Source organism: Rhincodon typus, chromosome 44 (genome assembly GCF_021869965.1).
Source record: "Rhincodon typus isolate 14 chromosome 44, sRhiTyp1.1, whole genome shotgun sequence".
NCBI classification, from domain to species: domain Eukaryota; kingdom Metazoa; phylum Chordata; class Chondrichthyes; order Orectolobiformes; family Rhincodontidae; genus Rhincodon; species Rhincodon typus.
Window position 1 is genome coordinate 1,108,933 of NC_063375.1, and position 14,938 is coordinate 1,123,870.

Sequence of the window (14,938 nt, forward strand, 5' to 3'; positions counted from 1 at the left end):
CAGAGTAAAGCTGCCTCTACACCGTCCCCCAATCAAACACTCCCAGGACAGGGACAGCACGGGGTTGGATACAGAGTACAGCTCCCTGTAAAGTATCACAGTGCCTTTTGTTTTTAGTCCCTCTGACGTTTCCCAACCTGTTCCAATTTCTCCAGTAGGGTTTTGTTTGACTCCTGGGTGCCTTTGTCACTTGTCTCCTCCACTTCCTCCTTTAGCTCAGCGTCGGGACCCTGCCCATCCACAATGTCCATTTCTTGCCCGTCGCCATGTTTCTCCTCACTCTGCCTCAGAGCATGGATTTGTGCCTCATAACGCTGCTGTAGAGCTGAGAGCAAGTGACAGGCATCACAGCTACACCCAGTTAATCCCACTCACTCCCCCACCACCCAGCACGGGGTTAGATACAGAGTAAACCTCCCTCTACACTGTCCCCCATCAAACACTCCCAGGACAGGGACAGCATGGGGTTAGATACAGAGTAAAGCTCCCTCTACACTGTCCCCCCACCTATCAAAACACTCCCCCAACACGGACAGCATGGGGTTAGATACAAAGTCAAGTTCCCTCTACACTGTCCCCCCATCAAACACTCCCAGGACAGAGGGTTAGATACAGAGTAAAGCTCCCTCCACACTGTCCCCCATCAAACACTCACAGGACAGGGACAGCACGGTGTTAGATACAGAGTAAAGCTCCCCCTACACTGTCCCCCATCAAACACTCCCAGGGACAGGGGGTTAGATACAGAGTAAAGCTCCCTCTACACCGTCCCCCATCAAACACTCCCAGGGACAGCACGGTGTTAGATACAGAGTAAAGCTCCCTCTACACTGTGCACCCCATCAAACACTCCCAGGGACAGCACGGGGTTAGATACAGAGTAAAGCTCCCTCCACACTGTCCCCCATCAAACACTCCCAGGACAGGGACAGCACGGGGTTAGATATAGAGTAAAGCTCCCCCTACACTGTACACCCCCCGCCCATCAAACCCTCCCTGGACAGGGACAGCGTGGGGATAGATACAGAGTGTTATGCTAGCCCAGTGAGACACTGCCCTCCAAAGGCAGTTTGAGGGAATTACCTGCCATGTTTTTTTGCAGCGCTGTGTTCTCAGCCTGTAGCCGCAGCAGCTCCCCATCAACCTGGCTCGGTGGGGACGCTGTGTCCGACACCGGATAGCCCTCCTTCATCCGCTTATTCTCCGCCTCCAGCTCCTCGATCTGGGAACAAAGCTGAAGCGGACCACAGAGATGGACAGAGTGAGGCACCCAACGACAGTCCACCTGCCATTAACACCTATTTCACACCTTTAGCACTCCTTTACCACCATTCGCTCTCCATTTGATATTTATAGAGTCAGATGCACGGAAACAGACCATTCAGCCCAGCCAGTCCACGCTGATCTAGTCCCTTTTGCCAGCATTTGGCCCATATTCCTCTAAATCCTTCCTACTCATGTACCCACCCAGATGCCTTTTTAATGTTGTCATTGTACCAACCTCTTCCACCTCCTCTGGCAGCTCGTTCCACTCATGCACCACCCTCTGCGTGAAAAAGTTGCCCCTTAGATCCCTTTTAAATCCTTCCCCTCTCACCTTTAAACCTATGCCCCTCTAGTTCTAGTCTCCCCCACCCTTGCAGAAAAGACATTGGCTATTCATTCTATCCAAGCCCCTCATAATTTTAAACACACTTACAAGGTCACCCCTCAGCCTCTGACGGTCCAGGGAAAATAGCCCTCGCCTATTCTGCCTCTCACTATAGCTCCAACATCCTCGTAAATCTTTTCTGAACCCCTCCCAGTTTAACAACGTCTTTCCCATCACAGGGAGACCAGAACAGAACGCAGTATTCCCAAAGTGTCCTCACCAATACAGCCGCAACATGACCCTCCCAACTCCTATACTCAACGCACCGACCAATAAAGGCGAGCGTACCAAACACCTCCCTCACTGCTCTGTCTACCTGCCACTCCACTTTCAAGGAACGATATACCTGCACCTTGTGGTCTCTTTGTTCGCCAACACTGCCCAGGTCCCTACCATTAAGTGTATAAGAGTTCTGAGGAAGGGTCACCGGACCCGAAATGTCAATTCTGATTTCTCTCCACAGATGCTGCCAGACCTGCTGAGCTTTTCCAGCAATTTCTGTTTTTGTTTCTGATTTACAGCATCTGCAGTTCTTTCGGTTTTTAATTGGTGTATAAGTCATGGAGTCATAGAATCCCTACACTGTGGAAACAGGCCCACATCGACCCTAAGAGCATCCCACCCAGACCCATCCCCCTATAACTCACCTAACCTGCACATCCCTGAACACTATGGGGCAATTTAGCACGGCCAATCCACCCTAACCTGCACATCTTTGGACTGCAGGAGGAAACCCACGCAGACACGGGGAGAATGTGCAAACTCCACACAGATAGTCGCTAACCACTGGGCCACCGTGCCTGCCCTGGTTTGTCTTATCAAAATGCAACACCTCGCACATGTCTGGATTAAACTCCATCTGCTCCTCCTGTTTCCCCCTCCCCCTGATGAGAGAACTTCCAATTGCCTTTCAGTTCTGAAGGGTCACGCTAGACTGGAAACAAAAATTCTGTCTCTCTCTCTCTCTCTCTCTCTCTCTCTCTCTCTCTCTCCCCCACTCCCTCCACACTGGCAGCCAGGGTGTGCTCGGTTTGTGTGATGCTTTCTTTATTTTTAATTCATTTCAAATTTCCAGCATCTGCAAGGTTCTGCTTTCATTTATTTGGAGGAATAGCAGTGTCTGAACAGAGCATGAAGAGTTAACTGGGTGCGAATCAGTGGGGAGCTGATCCTCTGAGGCAGGAGACATGGGTTGAAGTCCTACTTGCTGCAGAGGTATGTAATAACATTTTTAACAGGCTGATCAGGAAATAGCACTAGGGAGCTTGTAGTGAGAGCACCAGGAAGTGACTTTTACTGAATTGTTTCAAATATATAAAGGCAAAATTCTTAAGATGCTGGAAGCCCGAGATAGACACAGAAAGCTGGAGAAACTCAGGAGGTCTGGCAACAGCCGTGGAGACAGAGAGACAGTTAACGTTTTGAATGCTGTGCTGAACTGAAAGGTTTCAGAAATTGGGTGCTATCACGCCCACAAGCTAGTCCAGTCTCTCAAGTGGCGTTGCTTTCTTTCCAGGCCAGACCTGCTACATTCCATCAGCGTTCTCTCTAACGTTAAATGGTGGATTTGGATTCGATTTAAAGAGTTACCTCTGGGAGTACAGGCCAATGGTCGCGTTCCAGATTGCTCACTGACAGATCATCGTTCATGAGAGAGAATCCCCAAAGGTTCTCCATCTCTGGGGAGTTTTTTTATGGACTGCGCTGGGGGGGAATTGTTGAAGAAATTCCTCCTCATCTTAAACCGAGACAGACCACACTGTTATAGAGTCATAAAGGTCTACAGCATGGGGAGATGGGGACATCTACACCACAGGGAAAGGCCGCAGCGTCAGAGGCTGAGGGGCGACCTTATAGAGGTTTATAAAATCACAAGGAGCATGGATAGGGTGAATAGCCAAGGTCTTTTTCCCCCAGGGTGGGGGAGTCCATAAGTAGAGGGGCATAGGTTTAAGGTGAGAGAGGGAAAGATTCAAAAGGGACCTGTGGAACAATTTTTTCACGCAGAGGGTGGTGTGTGTATGGAATGAGGAAGTGGTAGATGCAGATACCGGTACATAATTCAAAAGCGATTTGGACGGGGACATGAATAGGAAAGGTTTGGAGGGATATGGGCCAAACACAGGCAGACGAGACCAGTTCAGTCTAGGATAGCACGGACTAGTTGGACCGACGGGTCTGTTTCCATGATGTGTGACTCTCTGGCCCCAGAATGTTTGGTGATGGGGGAGGAGAGGATACAGGGGATGGTTGGGGGTTGGGGGTTGGGGGTTGGGGGGTGGGGAAGAGGGGGTAAACAGCTCACCTTGGACAGCTCCTGCATGAGCGTGGTGTTTTGCAAGCGAAAGTCGTCCTCTTGGCTGTGCAGTTTACCTTGGAGCATCTCGTTTTCACTCAGCAGGGCGTCCACCTCCTGGCGAGTTGGGAGGAATTCAAACAAAATAGGTCACAGCAAAAAACAAAATCGGAGAGCTCTAATCGCAGATGGAAAGCCACCCCCTCCGCCCTCCTCCCGTTACTCCGCGGAAGTCAGAGGAAGGCTAAATCCGACACAAACCCAGAATAAGGAGCCAGCTGACCGTCAGGGAAAAGAAACCCCACCGGGTTCAGTGAAATGGATGGAGGTCTGCACTCCTTACCCGGTCTGCCCAGAAGCAGAGGCCACGGCCTAGTGGGACTATCGCTGTTAATCCAGAAGCCTGGGTAACGTTCTGGGGCCCAGGGTTCGAATCCCGCTGCGGCAGACGGTGGAATTTGAATAGGTCGAGATTCGGGAGTCTGATGACGACCACGGATCGATTGTCAGAAAGATCCAGTCTGGGTCACTGATGTCCTTTAGGGAAGGAAATCTGCCATCCCTACGTGTGACTCCAGACCCACAGCAATGTGATTGACTCTTAACTGCCATCTGGGCAAGAAATGCCAGGCCTAGCCCTCATCCCGTGAATGAATGCAAAAATTCTTACTTTTTGTCCCCCTCTTTGAGGACAGCATTGAATAGAATATCTTTTATAAAAGATACAGAAGTACAGAAACACAGTGAAAAGTTTTTACAACGGCTGCCTTTTAATGGCGCCTTTCTAGGTATAAGTACCGAAGTACAAATGTTACAGAATAAAAAATATAAGGTTGGTTGACAAACCCGGATTAAAAGGAAGGCAGCAGGAAGTCTGAGAAGGAGTTAGAAATGAGATAGTCAACTACCTTTGGCGACCACTCTGGGAATAGCAGGGGGCTTGGGGTTTCCGATATGCTCCCGCAGCGAGGGGAGGCGAAAAGGATGCCACAGAAAGAGTCACAGCCTTTTCCTGTTCACACCCAGCCGAGCGCAGCAGCTCAGAGTTTCTGTGTACACGAGACGGCTCCGCAACGCACATGAACTCTGGGCAATCCACACCAAGGGCGGGGAAATCGAGAGGATAGGGAGCAGGAGCTGCTTCCCTGTGTCCCACTGCCCCGAATGGTAGTGCAAAGCCATTCAAGGACGGTCATGAAAGGCCGCCCCCGACGAGGAGCAGCAAGGCAGTGGGGGGGGAGAAGAGGTCAACTCATACACAGGGCGACTGCTATGTGATGATACGTGGTCGCAGGGTGCTACGGCCAGAGGGAGGCGAGAGCCAAGGCAGGAGAGCACCAGTGGATGATGGGAAGGTTTAGATGTAACCTCACCTGGGCCTTCTTGCTTTTAGTTACAGCCTGAGGGAAGGGAGAGAAATTAAACATTGTTAAGTGTGAAACTCCACATTGTAGGGAGACAGCCGCGCGGGCCCTCTGCCCTGTGTAACATCGCACAAAGTTCCCTCTACACTGTACCCCACCCATCAAATGCTCCCAGGACAGGGGGTTAGATACAGAGTAAAGCTCTCTCTACACTGTACCCTACCCATCAAACACTCCCAGCACAGGGGGTTAGATGCAGAGTAAAGCTCTCTCTACACTGACCCTCGTCAAACACTCCCAGGACAGGGACAGCACGGGGTTAGATGCACAGTAAAGCTCACTCTACACTGACCCTATAAAACACGCACAGGACAGGGACAGCATGGCTGACCAGCTCCCGCACGGAAACAGTGACAAATGAGGAGCTGGGGAGGTGTGTGGGGGAAGGATTTCTTCCAGATAATTCAGCAGTTTCAAGGCACCTCGCAACCACCACATCCGCACACCCAAATTGCAGCCATGTCCTCCCCTATCCCCTGCTCAGCGCCCAATATCTGCCCCTCCCCTGCACTCCTCCTGTTCTGTGATCACAGCATCCTTCAAAAGGAAGGCTCAGGATCACGGAGATAGCACTCACGGTCTTTTTGGGTAACAAGGGGTGGGGTGGGGTGTACCAGAGCGTGTCAGCACCTACCTTCTGAGCTCTCGCCAGATCCCTTTCCACATTGCTGGACTTCTGCCGCAGGGAACTCAGTTCTGCAACGTGGGAGGCAGAGAGGAGGTTACCATCAAACGGCTGACACCAGCCTCCATCCCCTTCCTGAATCACTGATTCCAGCTCGCAGCAAAATCTTAAAGCTCCCTCTGCACTGTCCCCCATCAAACACTCCCAGGGCGGGGACAGCACGGGGTTAGATACAGAGTAAAGCTCCCTCTGCACTGTCCCCCCCATCAAACACTCCCAGGGACAGCACGGGGTTAGATACAGAGTAAAGCTCCCTCTACACTGTCCCCCCCATCAAACACTCCCAGGGACAGGGACAGGGACAGCACAGGGTTAGATACAGAGTAAAGCTCCCTCTACACTGTTCCCCCCCCATCAAACACTCCCATGGACAGCACGGGGTTAGATACAGAGTAAAGCTCCCTCTGCACTGTGCCCCCCATCAAACACTCCCAGGGACAGGACAGCATTGGGTTAGATACAGAGTAAAGCTTCCTCTACACTGTTCCTCCCCCATCAAGCACTCCCAGGACAGGGACAGCACAGGGTCTGATACAGAGTAAAGCTCCCTTTACACCGTCCCCCCCATCAAACACTCCAGGACAGGGGCAGCATGAGGTTAGATACAGAATAAAGCTCCCTCTACACCATCCAGCATCAAACCCTGCTCTGTCCAATTCCTGTCACTTCCTCACCTGCATTTTGCTTCCGTACTTGGTCTGAGAGCTGGTAGTTCTGGGTCCTCAGTTCCAGGAGCTGAGCCTACAGCGTAGATTGGAAGACAGAGAGAGAGGAGCAGGAGGGAAACAGATAGGGATTAGCTTTTATGGGGGCATCCATTCTCTGACATAAAAACGTTGCATCTGTAGAGCACCTTTTACCACCTCAGAAGCTGCCAAAGCTTCTCACTGCCCATGCAGGATCAGGGATAAAATGTGTAAAATGCACCAGCCCACCTGCACACAGCAAGTTCCCACAATCGCCAAAGTGCTAATGTCCCAGGTCGTCTGTTTGTTATGCAGATTGGTCGATCAATAAACATTAGCCTCAGGAACCTGAAGACCACTACCCCCTCTCCCATCCTATAACAGCCACGGGATTTTTTTTTTTTTACATACATTCATGAAGGCAAAAGGTGCTTCAGTTTAACCCTGCATCCGGAGTTTTCCAACAATATAAACACTGTGACTACAAGAGCAGGTCAGAGGCTGGGAATCCTGCAGCGAGCAACTCCCCTCCTGACTCTCCCCATCCCCCACAAAGCCTGTCCCACCATCGACAAGGCACAAGTCAGGTGGGTGATGGAATACTTTCCATTTGCCTGGACAGGTGCGGCTCCAACAACACTTGTGAAGCTCGACACCGTCCAGGGCAAAGTAGTCCCCCCACCCCTTGGATCAACGCGCTAACCCCCACCTTCAACACTCACTCCCTGCATGAGAGAGTGGAGTTATATTTTTGATTTGATTTATTATCGTCATGTGTACCTAGGTTCAGTGAAAAGTTTTGCTTTGAGTGCAGTGCAGGCTGATCATACCATACAGAGTGCATCAGGGTAATAGGTCAGAGCGAGGAATACAACATTGCAGGGGCAGAGAAGGCGCACAAAGAGCAAGATCAACATTAAAATTTGAGAGGTCCAGTCAGAAGTGGGAGGCAATGGCCTGGTGGTATTATCACTGGACTGTTAATCCAGAGACCCAGGTAATGATGTGGGGACCCAGGTTCAAATCCTGCCCCGGCAGATGGAGGAGTCGGAATTCAATAAATATCTGGAATTAAGAGTCTAATGATGACCGTGAATCCATTGTCGATTGTCAGGAAAAACTCATCTGGTTCACTAATGTCCTTTAGGGAAAGAAACTGCCATCCTCACCTAGTCTGGCCTACATGTGACTCCAGACCCAAGATAATGCGGTTGACTCATAACTACCCTCTGGGCAATTAGGAATGGGGAACAAATGCTGCCTAGCCAGCAAAACCATCATCCCGTGAAAAGCTGTTCTTGAATCCGTTGGTAGGTTTTCTTAAGCTTTTATATGTTAATAAGTTTTTATATGTGTGTTGGTGGTGGGGGGAAGGTGGGGGGTCAGGGAGTGGAGGATGATAGAGTGAGTGGAGGATGAGAGCGTGGTTGTGACTTAGTTTACATAGGAGGGTGAGGTTGAGGATGGGCATGTGGGGGCAAGGATGGGCGTGTGGGGGCAAGGATGGGCGTGTGTGGATAGGCATCGGTGTGGGTGAGAGTGGGCAAGGGTGTGTGTGTGGGGTGGGGTGGAGAAGACAGAGAGCGTGAATCAGAGAAAATCCCTACAGTGTAGGAGCAGACCATTCGGCCCATTGTGTTTACTCCACCCCACCCAGACTCAGGCCCTGACCCTGCCGTCATCCCTGAATTTCCCATGGCCAATCCACCATGCACATCCCTGAACACTATGGGGATATATAGCATGGCCTAACCTACACATCTTTGGACGTTATTATTCAGATAAAAGGACATAAACCAGGGCCCAGGTAGTTCCCATTCTTGGGTCATCGCTGGCCCGGGTTTCTACACTTTTAATGAGCTTTATTTTTGTTGTTAGGCTGGGAAGTAATGAGTTTTTTCAAGGTAAGACGTGTGTGTTGGGGTGGGGGAGGTATGTTTTTGGGTTGGGGGTTGGGGGGTTGGGTGTTGGGCAAGTTCCCTGGAGAAGCAGCCGCCAACAGGCAGCCCCAGCCCAGCCTGAGGGACTAATCGAGGCCGGGGTCTGGTTTGCGGCCTAGTCGCCAAAGGAAGAGGCGGCGGTAGGCTCCCGCACCCCGGGACGGCTTCCGTAGGGGCTTGCTGATGCCCGCCAGAGCTGAATAGCCACACACTCCTCCCTAATCAATAGGAAATATTTTTAAAAAACCCCGAAGCAGGGAAGTTTACCTGCATCCGCTGGAACTCGTCCTCGGAGAGAGCCTGCGCCATCTTGGCTTCACCCGGTGGGGTGGAGGTCCGGGCGTGGGATGACAACCGCAGGATTGTTTCCCCTCCCCCGACACCCGCCCGTTATTCCCAATGGGATTCTTTTTTTTACCCGCCCGCCTGCCTCTGTTTTCGGCAGCCGGGGTGCCGGTGAACCGAAAGGACGATCTGACAGGTGTGTGTCTTTTCCGGAAACGGAGGGCGGGGCAAGTACTCGCCTGAGGCGCCGCCTCTCGGTGAGCCGACAGAAATTCACCCCTTCCGGGTAGTTGGGGGGGGGACCTTTAAGGAGGATTTAAAGGGGAAGCGTCCTGCATACGATATGTAAATCCCACCACCAATCCACCCCCCACCCAAAACAAACACACACAAAACCTTGGGGTGCAGGTTCATAGTTCCTTGAAAGTGGAGTTGCAGGTAGATAGGATAATGAAGAAGGCATTTGTACGCTTTATTGCTCAGTGCATTGAGTATAGGAGTTGGGAGGACTGGCCAGCATGGACCAGTTGGGAGGACTGGCCAGCATGGACCAGTTGGCCCGAAGGGTCTGTTTCCGTGCTGTGTATATCTACGACTCTACTTGCAGCTGTTCAGGACATTGGTTCGGCCACTTTTGGAAAACTGCGTGTGCAACTCTGCTCCTATGATGCTGCTTGGCCTGCTGTGTTCATCCAGCCCTGCACCTTGTTGTCTCTGCAACTCTCATCTCCCTGCTAGAGGAAAGTGTTGTGAAAGTTGAAAGGATTCAGAAAAGGATGTTGGAGGGTTTGAACTATAGAGAGAGGCTGAATAGTCTGGGGCTATTTTCCCCTGGAGCAACGGAGACTGAGGAGTGACCTTATAAAGGTTTATTAAATCATGAGGGGCATTGATAGGGTAAATAGGCAAAGTCTTTTCCTTGGGGTGGGGGAGTCCAAAACTAGGGGGTATAGGTTTAAGATAGAGGCAAATGATATAAAATGGACCTGAGGAGCAACTTTTTCACGCAGAAGGTGGCGCATGTATGGAATGAGCTGCCAGAGGAAGTGGTGGAGGCTGGTACAATTACAACATTCAAAAGACATCGATGGATACATGAATAGGAAGTGTTTAGAGGGCTATGGGCCAAATGCTGGCAAATGGCATTACATTAATTCAGGAGATCTGGTCTGCTTCCGTGCTATGGTGTTTCAGCATAAGAGAAGATGCAGAGAAAGATCAATTCTAATATATGAGGTCCATTCATAAGTCTGTTAACAGTAGGGAAGAAGCTGTTCTTGAATCTGTTGGTTCATGTTCTCAAATGTTTGCATCTTCTGCCTGATGGAAGAGGGTAGAAAAGAATATAAGAGGGGTGGGAGGGGTCTTTGATCATGTTGGCAGCTTTCCCGAGGCAGCGGGAAGTATAGATGGAATCAGTGGATGGAAGGCTGGTTTGCATGGTGGACTGAGCTGTGTTCACAATGCTCTGTAATTTCTTTTCGTCTTGGGCAGAGCAGTTGCTGCATCACACTGTGATCGTCTCCCCAGAATGAGGGGATGAATGTGTAAGGGAGGGAGAAGAGGGAAGACGGAAATGAGAGGAACAAGGAGGGGAGGGAGCAGAAGGGAACGAGGGAGGGAGAGGAGAGAAGAGCAACAGGAGGAGGGGAATGGAGAGGGAGGGGAAGAGGAGGAAGAAGATGGGGCAGGTAAGAGGGAGGGAGGAGGAGAGGAGGGGGGAGATAGGGAAGAATTTAAGGGAGGGCTGGCGCTGAGGGAGCAGGTGCTGTCGGAGGGTCAACACTGAGGGAGTGATCACTGTCGGAGGATCAGTGCTGAGAAAGCAGGCACAGTCGGAGGGTCAGTGCAGAGGGAGCGCCGCACTGTCGGAGGATCAGTGCTGAGGGAGTGGCAACATTGGAAGGTCGGCACTGAGGGAGTGCTGTGCCGTCAGAGGGTCTGAAATGATATGTTCACTTAGATAAAGAGATCAAAACTGCTCACTGTACTCCAGATCTGGTCCCACCAGCACCTTGGACAGTTGCAATAAACCTCCCCTACTATCATTTTTAAAATATTAAACCTGTTTTTCTAATCAACCTGCAGGGTCTTTAGGCTTGGTTGAAGTTGTAGTAGTAATGGAGCCAGAGAATCCAGGTTGTGGTAGGAGCAGAATGGGGTCTCTGGGTTATATGTGAGGTGATGGCCGGCACAATAAAGATGGACTTTCTTTCAACTTTTATTCTTTTTGTACTTAAAATATTCAAAATGGATTTTGGCAATAGTTAATACTTTTCCACTGTATTTTACTGTGTTTTTCATTGCAGAGTACAAATAACATTCATTCATTCAGTCATGTTATTACACATCTGGGGAGCAGTACAGATGTGAACCTGGGTCTCTCAGTCCAGGGGGAAGCCCTATTCCTCTCACATAAACCACGCCCTCTAAAGGTAGCCACACCTCCAAATCGCTCAGCGCCCCGCCCACACACGCGGAGTCTTTGCAAAAATGACCACGCCCCTCTCACAATCCATTGGCCGTTATCTCCATGAGCCGCGCCCACACCAGTCCAAACCGGCACCTACAGGTTAGCCACGCCCATTCACGCAAACGTCCCCGTCTCACTCCCACAAGCCGCGAAAAGAGAGGACACGCGACCACGCCCCTTCCAACCAAACCACACCCCCTCCAGCCCAAAACGTGCCCCTCCAGCGCAAACCGCACCCACTGCCGTCCAAACCACACCCACATGCACTCAAACCACGCCCCTCCAGCGCGAACCGCACCCCCCCACCCCAAACCACGCCTCCTCCAGTCCAAACCACACCCCTTCCAGCCCAAACCACACCCACATACACTCAAATCACGCCCCGCCCAGCGCGAACCGCGCGCCCACACACCCAAACCACGCCCCCTCCAGCCCAGACCACACCGTCTCCAGCCCAAACCACACCCCCTCCAGCCCACACCCGCACCCACATCCACTCAAATCACGCCCCGCCCAGCGCGAGCTGCGCACCCAACACACCCAAACCACGCCCCCTCCAGCCCAGACCACACCCACATACACTCAAATCACGCCCCCTCCAGCGCGAACCGCACCCCGACACACCCAAACCACGCCCACGCCAGACCAAACCACACCCCCTACACACCTAAACCTCACACCCCAACATACAAACCACACACATACACGCACCCAAACCACGCCCCCTTCAGCCCATAGCGCACCCACCCCAGACCAAACCACACCCCCTCCTGTCCTGCTCCAACCCCCAACGAACACACGAAACCACGCCCCGACACGCACAAGCCACGCCCCCTGCCCGCGCTAAAACACGCCCCATCTGTTTTCAATGTCGGTTTGGTTTTTGGCGGGAAGGCGGTAACGGTCACCGCTCTCTCCCGCCTGAAGAGATGATGGCGGGAATGGGTGAGGGCAATGGGATGGCTCCCAGTGGAGGGCAAGGAGTGGGGGTTACATCGCATTTCTGACCAATTTATGACCATAGGTGACAATATATCTCCGAGTGGGAACTCCTGAGCTGGCAGAGAGGCCACTCAGCCCACGCTGCCCATTCTAGACAAAGCCGAAACCGAGAGGGCATTTTCCTTTCCTCTTGCGCAAAGGACGCCCTCGAAACTGGAGAGGCCGGGCTGGACGAGCTTGACGTTACTTTGTTGGCAGAGGAATGGGGGTTGGGGTGGATGGGTTGGGCAGTGGGGAGAGAGCTTGCCAAAGACCCCAGGAATTCACTGTCCCACCCATCACTGGGGATCGGTGTAATCCTTTTGAAAAGGAAGGGACATCAATGGTCAAACTCGGACATCAACTGGTTGACCTTTGACCCCGCCCAGCCCGGTTCTTAACAATTCTTCCTCTCTTTAACTGATTCTCCCCTTTCTCCTTTGACAGGAAACGAGGAGACCTCTCTGAAGACAGACCTGCTCGCTGCCATGGAGCTGGGTACAGACCCCGAGCTCCAGGAGAGACCCCGCGACTCAGAGGAGGCCGTTTGGCCTGTTGCATCCGCGGCTCCTGGATGGAAGCATGATCTTTGTGGTCCCCATCACTGCCCCCTTTCCCCTACCACTCTTGAATCTGGTTCCCTTTCGAAGGTTGCTCTGCAGCTGCTATCACGCTTTTGGAATTCCTAGGCAGGAGGAGGCCATTCAGCCCATCGTGTCTGCTTGGGCTCTCCAAATGAGTGTCTTTGGATGATTGTCTGTGTGGAATTTGCACATTCTCCCTTGTGCCTACGTGGATTTCCTCTGGGTGTTCTGGTTTCCCCCCCACAGTCCAAAGATGTGCAAGTTAGGGTGGATTGGCCATGCTAACTTGTCCCTTAGTGCCCAGGGATGTGCAAGTTAGGGTGGATTGGCCGTGCTAAATTGCCCCATAATGTCCAGGGATGTGCAGGTTAGGGTGGATTGGCCATGGGAAATTGTCCTGTAGTGTCCAGGGATGTGCAGGTTAGGGTGGATTGGCCATGGGAAATTGTCCTGTAGTGTCCAGGGATGTGCAGGTTAGGGTGGATTGGCCATGCTAAATTGCCCAGTAGTGTCCAGTGATGTGCCAGTTAGATGACCATGTGAAATTGCTCTATAGTGTTGGGGGATGTGCAGGTTAGGGTGGATTTGCTGTGCTAAATTGCCCCATAGTGTTGAGGGATGTACAGGTTAGTAGCCTTAGCCAAAGTAAATGCAGGGTTACGGCCTGGATCTGGGTTGATGCAGCCTTGATGGGCTGAATGGCCTCTATCTAAACTGTAGAAATTCTACGATTCTAAATATGTCACATCCACTGGTACATTTTTAGCTATCATGCTGGCTACAACTTCAGAAACCCTCACAAAGGTTTTGTTAACCATTTCTCCGTTTGTCTTAAAACTCTGCCCTCTTGTCTCCTTCAAGCTTTGGGAAATGTTTCTCTTAATTTACACTTTTTGAACTCTATTATTTTTCAACAGCTGCAGTCACCTTCTATGTAGACGATAGGAGAAGGTGTAGGCCATACAATCCCATTAATCTGCTCCACCATTCAATATGATCATGTCTGATCATCGAGCTCAATACCCTAATCCCGCCTTTTTCCCATGGATCCCTTCATGCCTTTAGCCACAAGAGCTATATCTAGCTGCTTCTTGAAAGCATGCAATGTTTTGTCCTCAACTGCTTTCTGTGGCAGTGAATTCCACAGGCTCACCTCTTTTGGGGTGAAGAAATTTCCCTTCATCTCAGTCCTAAAAGGTTTACCCGTTATCCTTAAACCATGGCCCCAGTTTCCGGACTTCTCCACCTTTGGGAATGTCCTTCCTGCATCTGACACATCCTGCCCAGTTGGAATTTTAATGGATTCTATGAGAGTCCACCCCTCATTCTTCCAAACCTCAGTGAACACAAGCCTAACCAATCCAGTCTCTCCTTATATGTCGGTACCAGTATGGTAAACCTTCTCTGCACTCCATCCATCGCCACAACACCCTTCCTCAGATAAGGAGACCAAAAATGCTTCACTGCTTGGTTTGGCAGCCTTTCAACTCTTCCAGCTTGTCCATTTGGAAGTTGAACACCTTGACTTCCAGATACCGAGCCCTGGCGCGAGGGATCAAAAAGAAGTTGTTCCCAAGTTGACTTGGCCAGCTTCTAGGGTAAGATGGGCTCCAATTCAACCCTTGTGCCCGGCTAGCGTTGATTCTGCTGATGTTGACCATACCCTCGGGTCATACTTCATAGTATTTTTCGGGCGACGTCAAGGAATTCTTCCCAGGAATCCGAAAGAGCGGTTGTCAGTGGTGGAGTAATTAATATCAGGTCTTGCGCAGAGGAGTGGTGGGGGAGGGGATGGGCAGCCAAGATGCCAGATATTTTGGGATCGGGGGCAGAGATCTCAAAGGGCTGGAGAGCTGGAGGAGGTATCACAGATAGGGAGGAGCGTAAGGGCTGGAGGGGGTGACAGAGATAGGGAGGGGGTGTAGGGGGCTGG

At 51.4% G+C, this 14,938-nt stretch overlaps 2 protein-coding genes across 2 annotated transcripts in view; one reads left to right on the forward strand and one right to left on the reverse strand.

Annotated features, from left to right (window-relative positions):
• The window catches only part of gripap1 (GRIP1 associated protein 1), a 26,128-nt gene extending 17,074 nt beyond the window's left edge, over positions 1–9,054 (reverse strand). Inside the window, exons 1-7 of the mRNA XM_048619937.1 lie at positions 8,950–9,054; positions 6,731–6,797; positions 6,006–6,067; positions 5,321–5,347; positions 3,957–4,064; positions 1,084–1,234; positions 138–325 (exon numbers count right to left, since the gene is read on the reverse strand). Coding sequence (XP_048475894.1) covers positions 138–325; positions 1,084–1,234; positions 3,957–4,064; positions 5,321–5,347; positions 6,006–6,067; positions 6,731–6,797; positions 8,950–8,991 — 645 coding nt within the window. The 5' untranslated portion in view covers positions 8,992–9,054. The remainder of the gene's footprint in view (positions 1–137; positions 326–1,083; positions 1,235–3,956; positions 4,065–5,320; positions 5,348–6,005; positions 6,068–6,730; positions 6,798–8,949) is intronic.
• A 3,262-nt stretch (positions 9,055–12,316) lies between these two features.
• The window catches only part of si:ch211-199g17.9 (uncharacterized protein LOC108180085 homolog), a 30,514-nt gene continuing 27,892 nt past the window's right edge, over positions 12,317–14,938 (forward strand). Inside the window, exons 1-2 of the mRNA XM_048619861.1 lie at positions 12,317–12,385; positions 12,869–12,919. Of these exons, the coding sequence (XP_048475818.1) occupies positions 12,370–12,385; positions 12,869–12,919 (67 nt within the window). The 5' untranslated portion in view covers positions 12,317–12,369. The remainder of the gene's footprint in view (positions 12,386–12,868; positions 12,920–14,938) is intronic.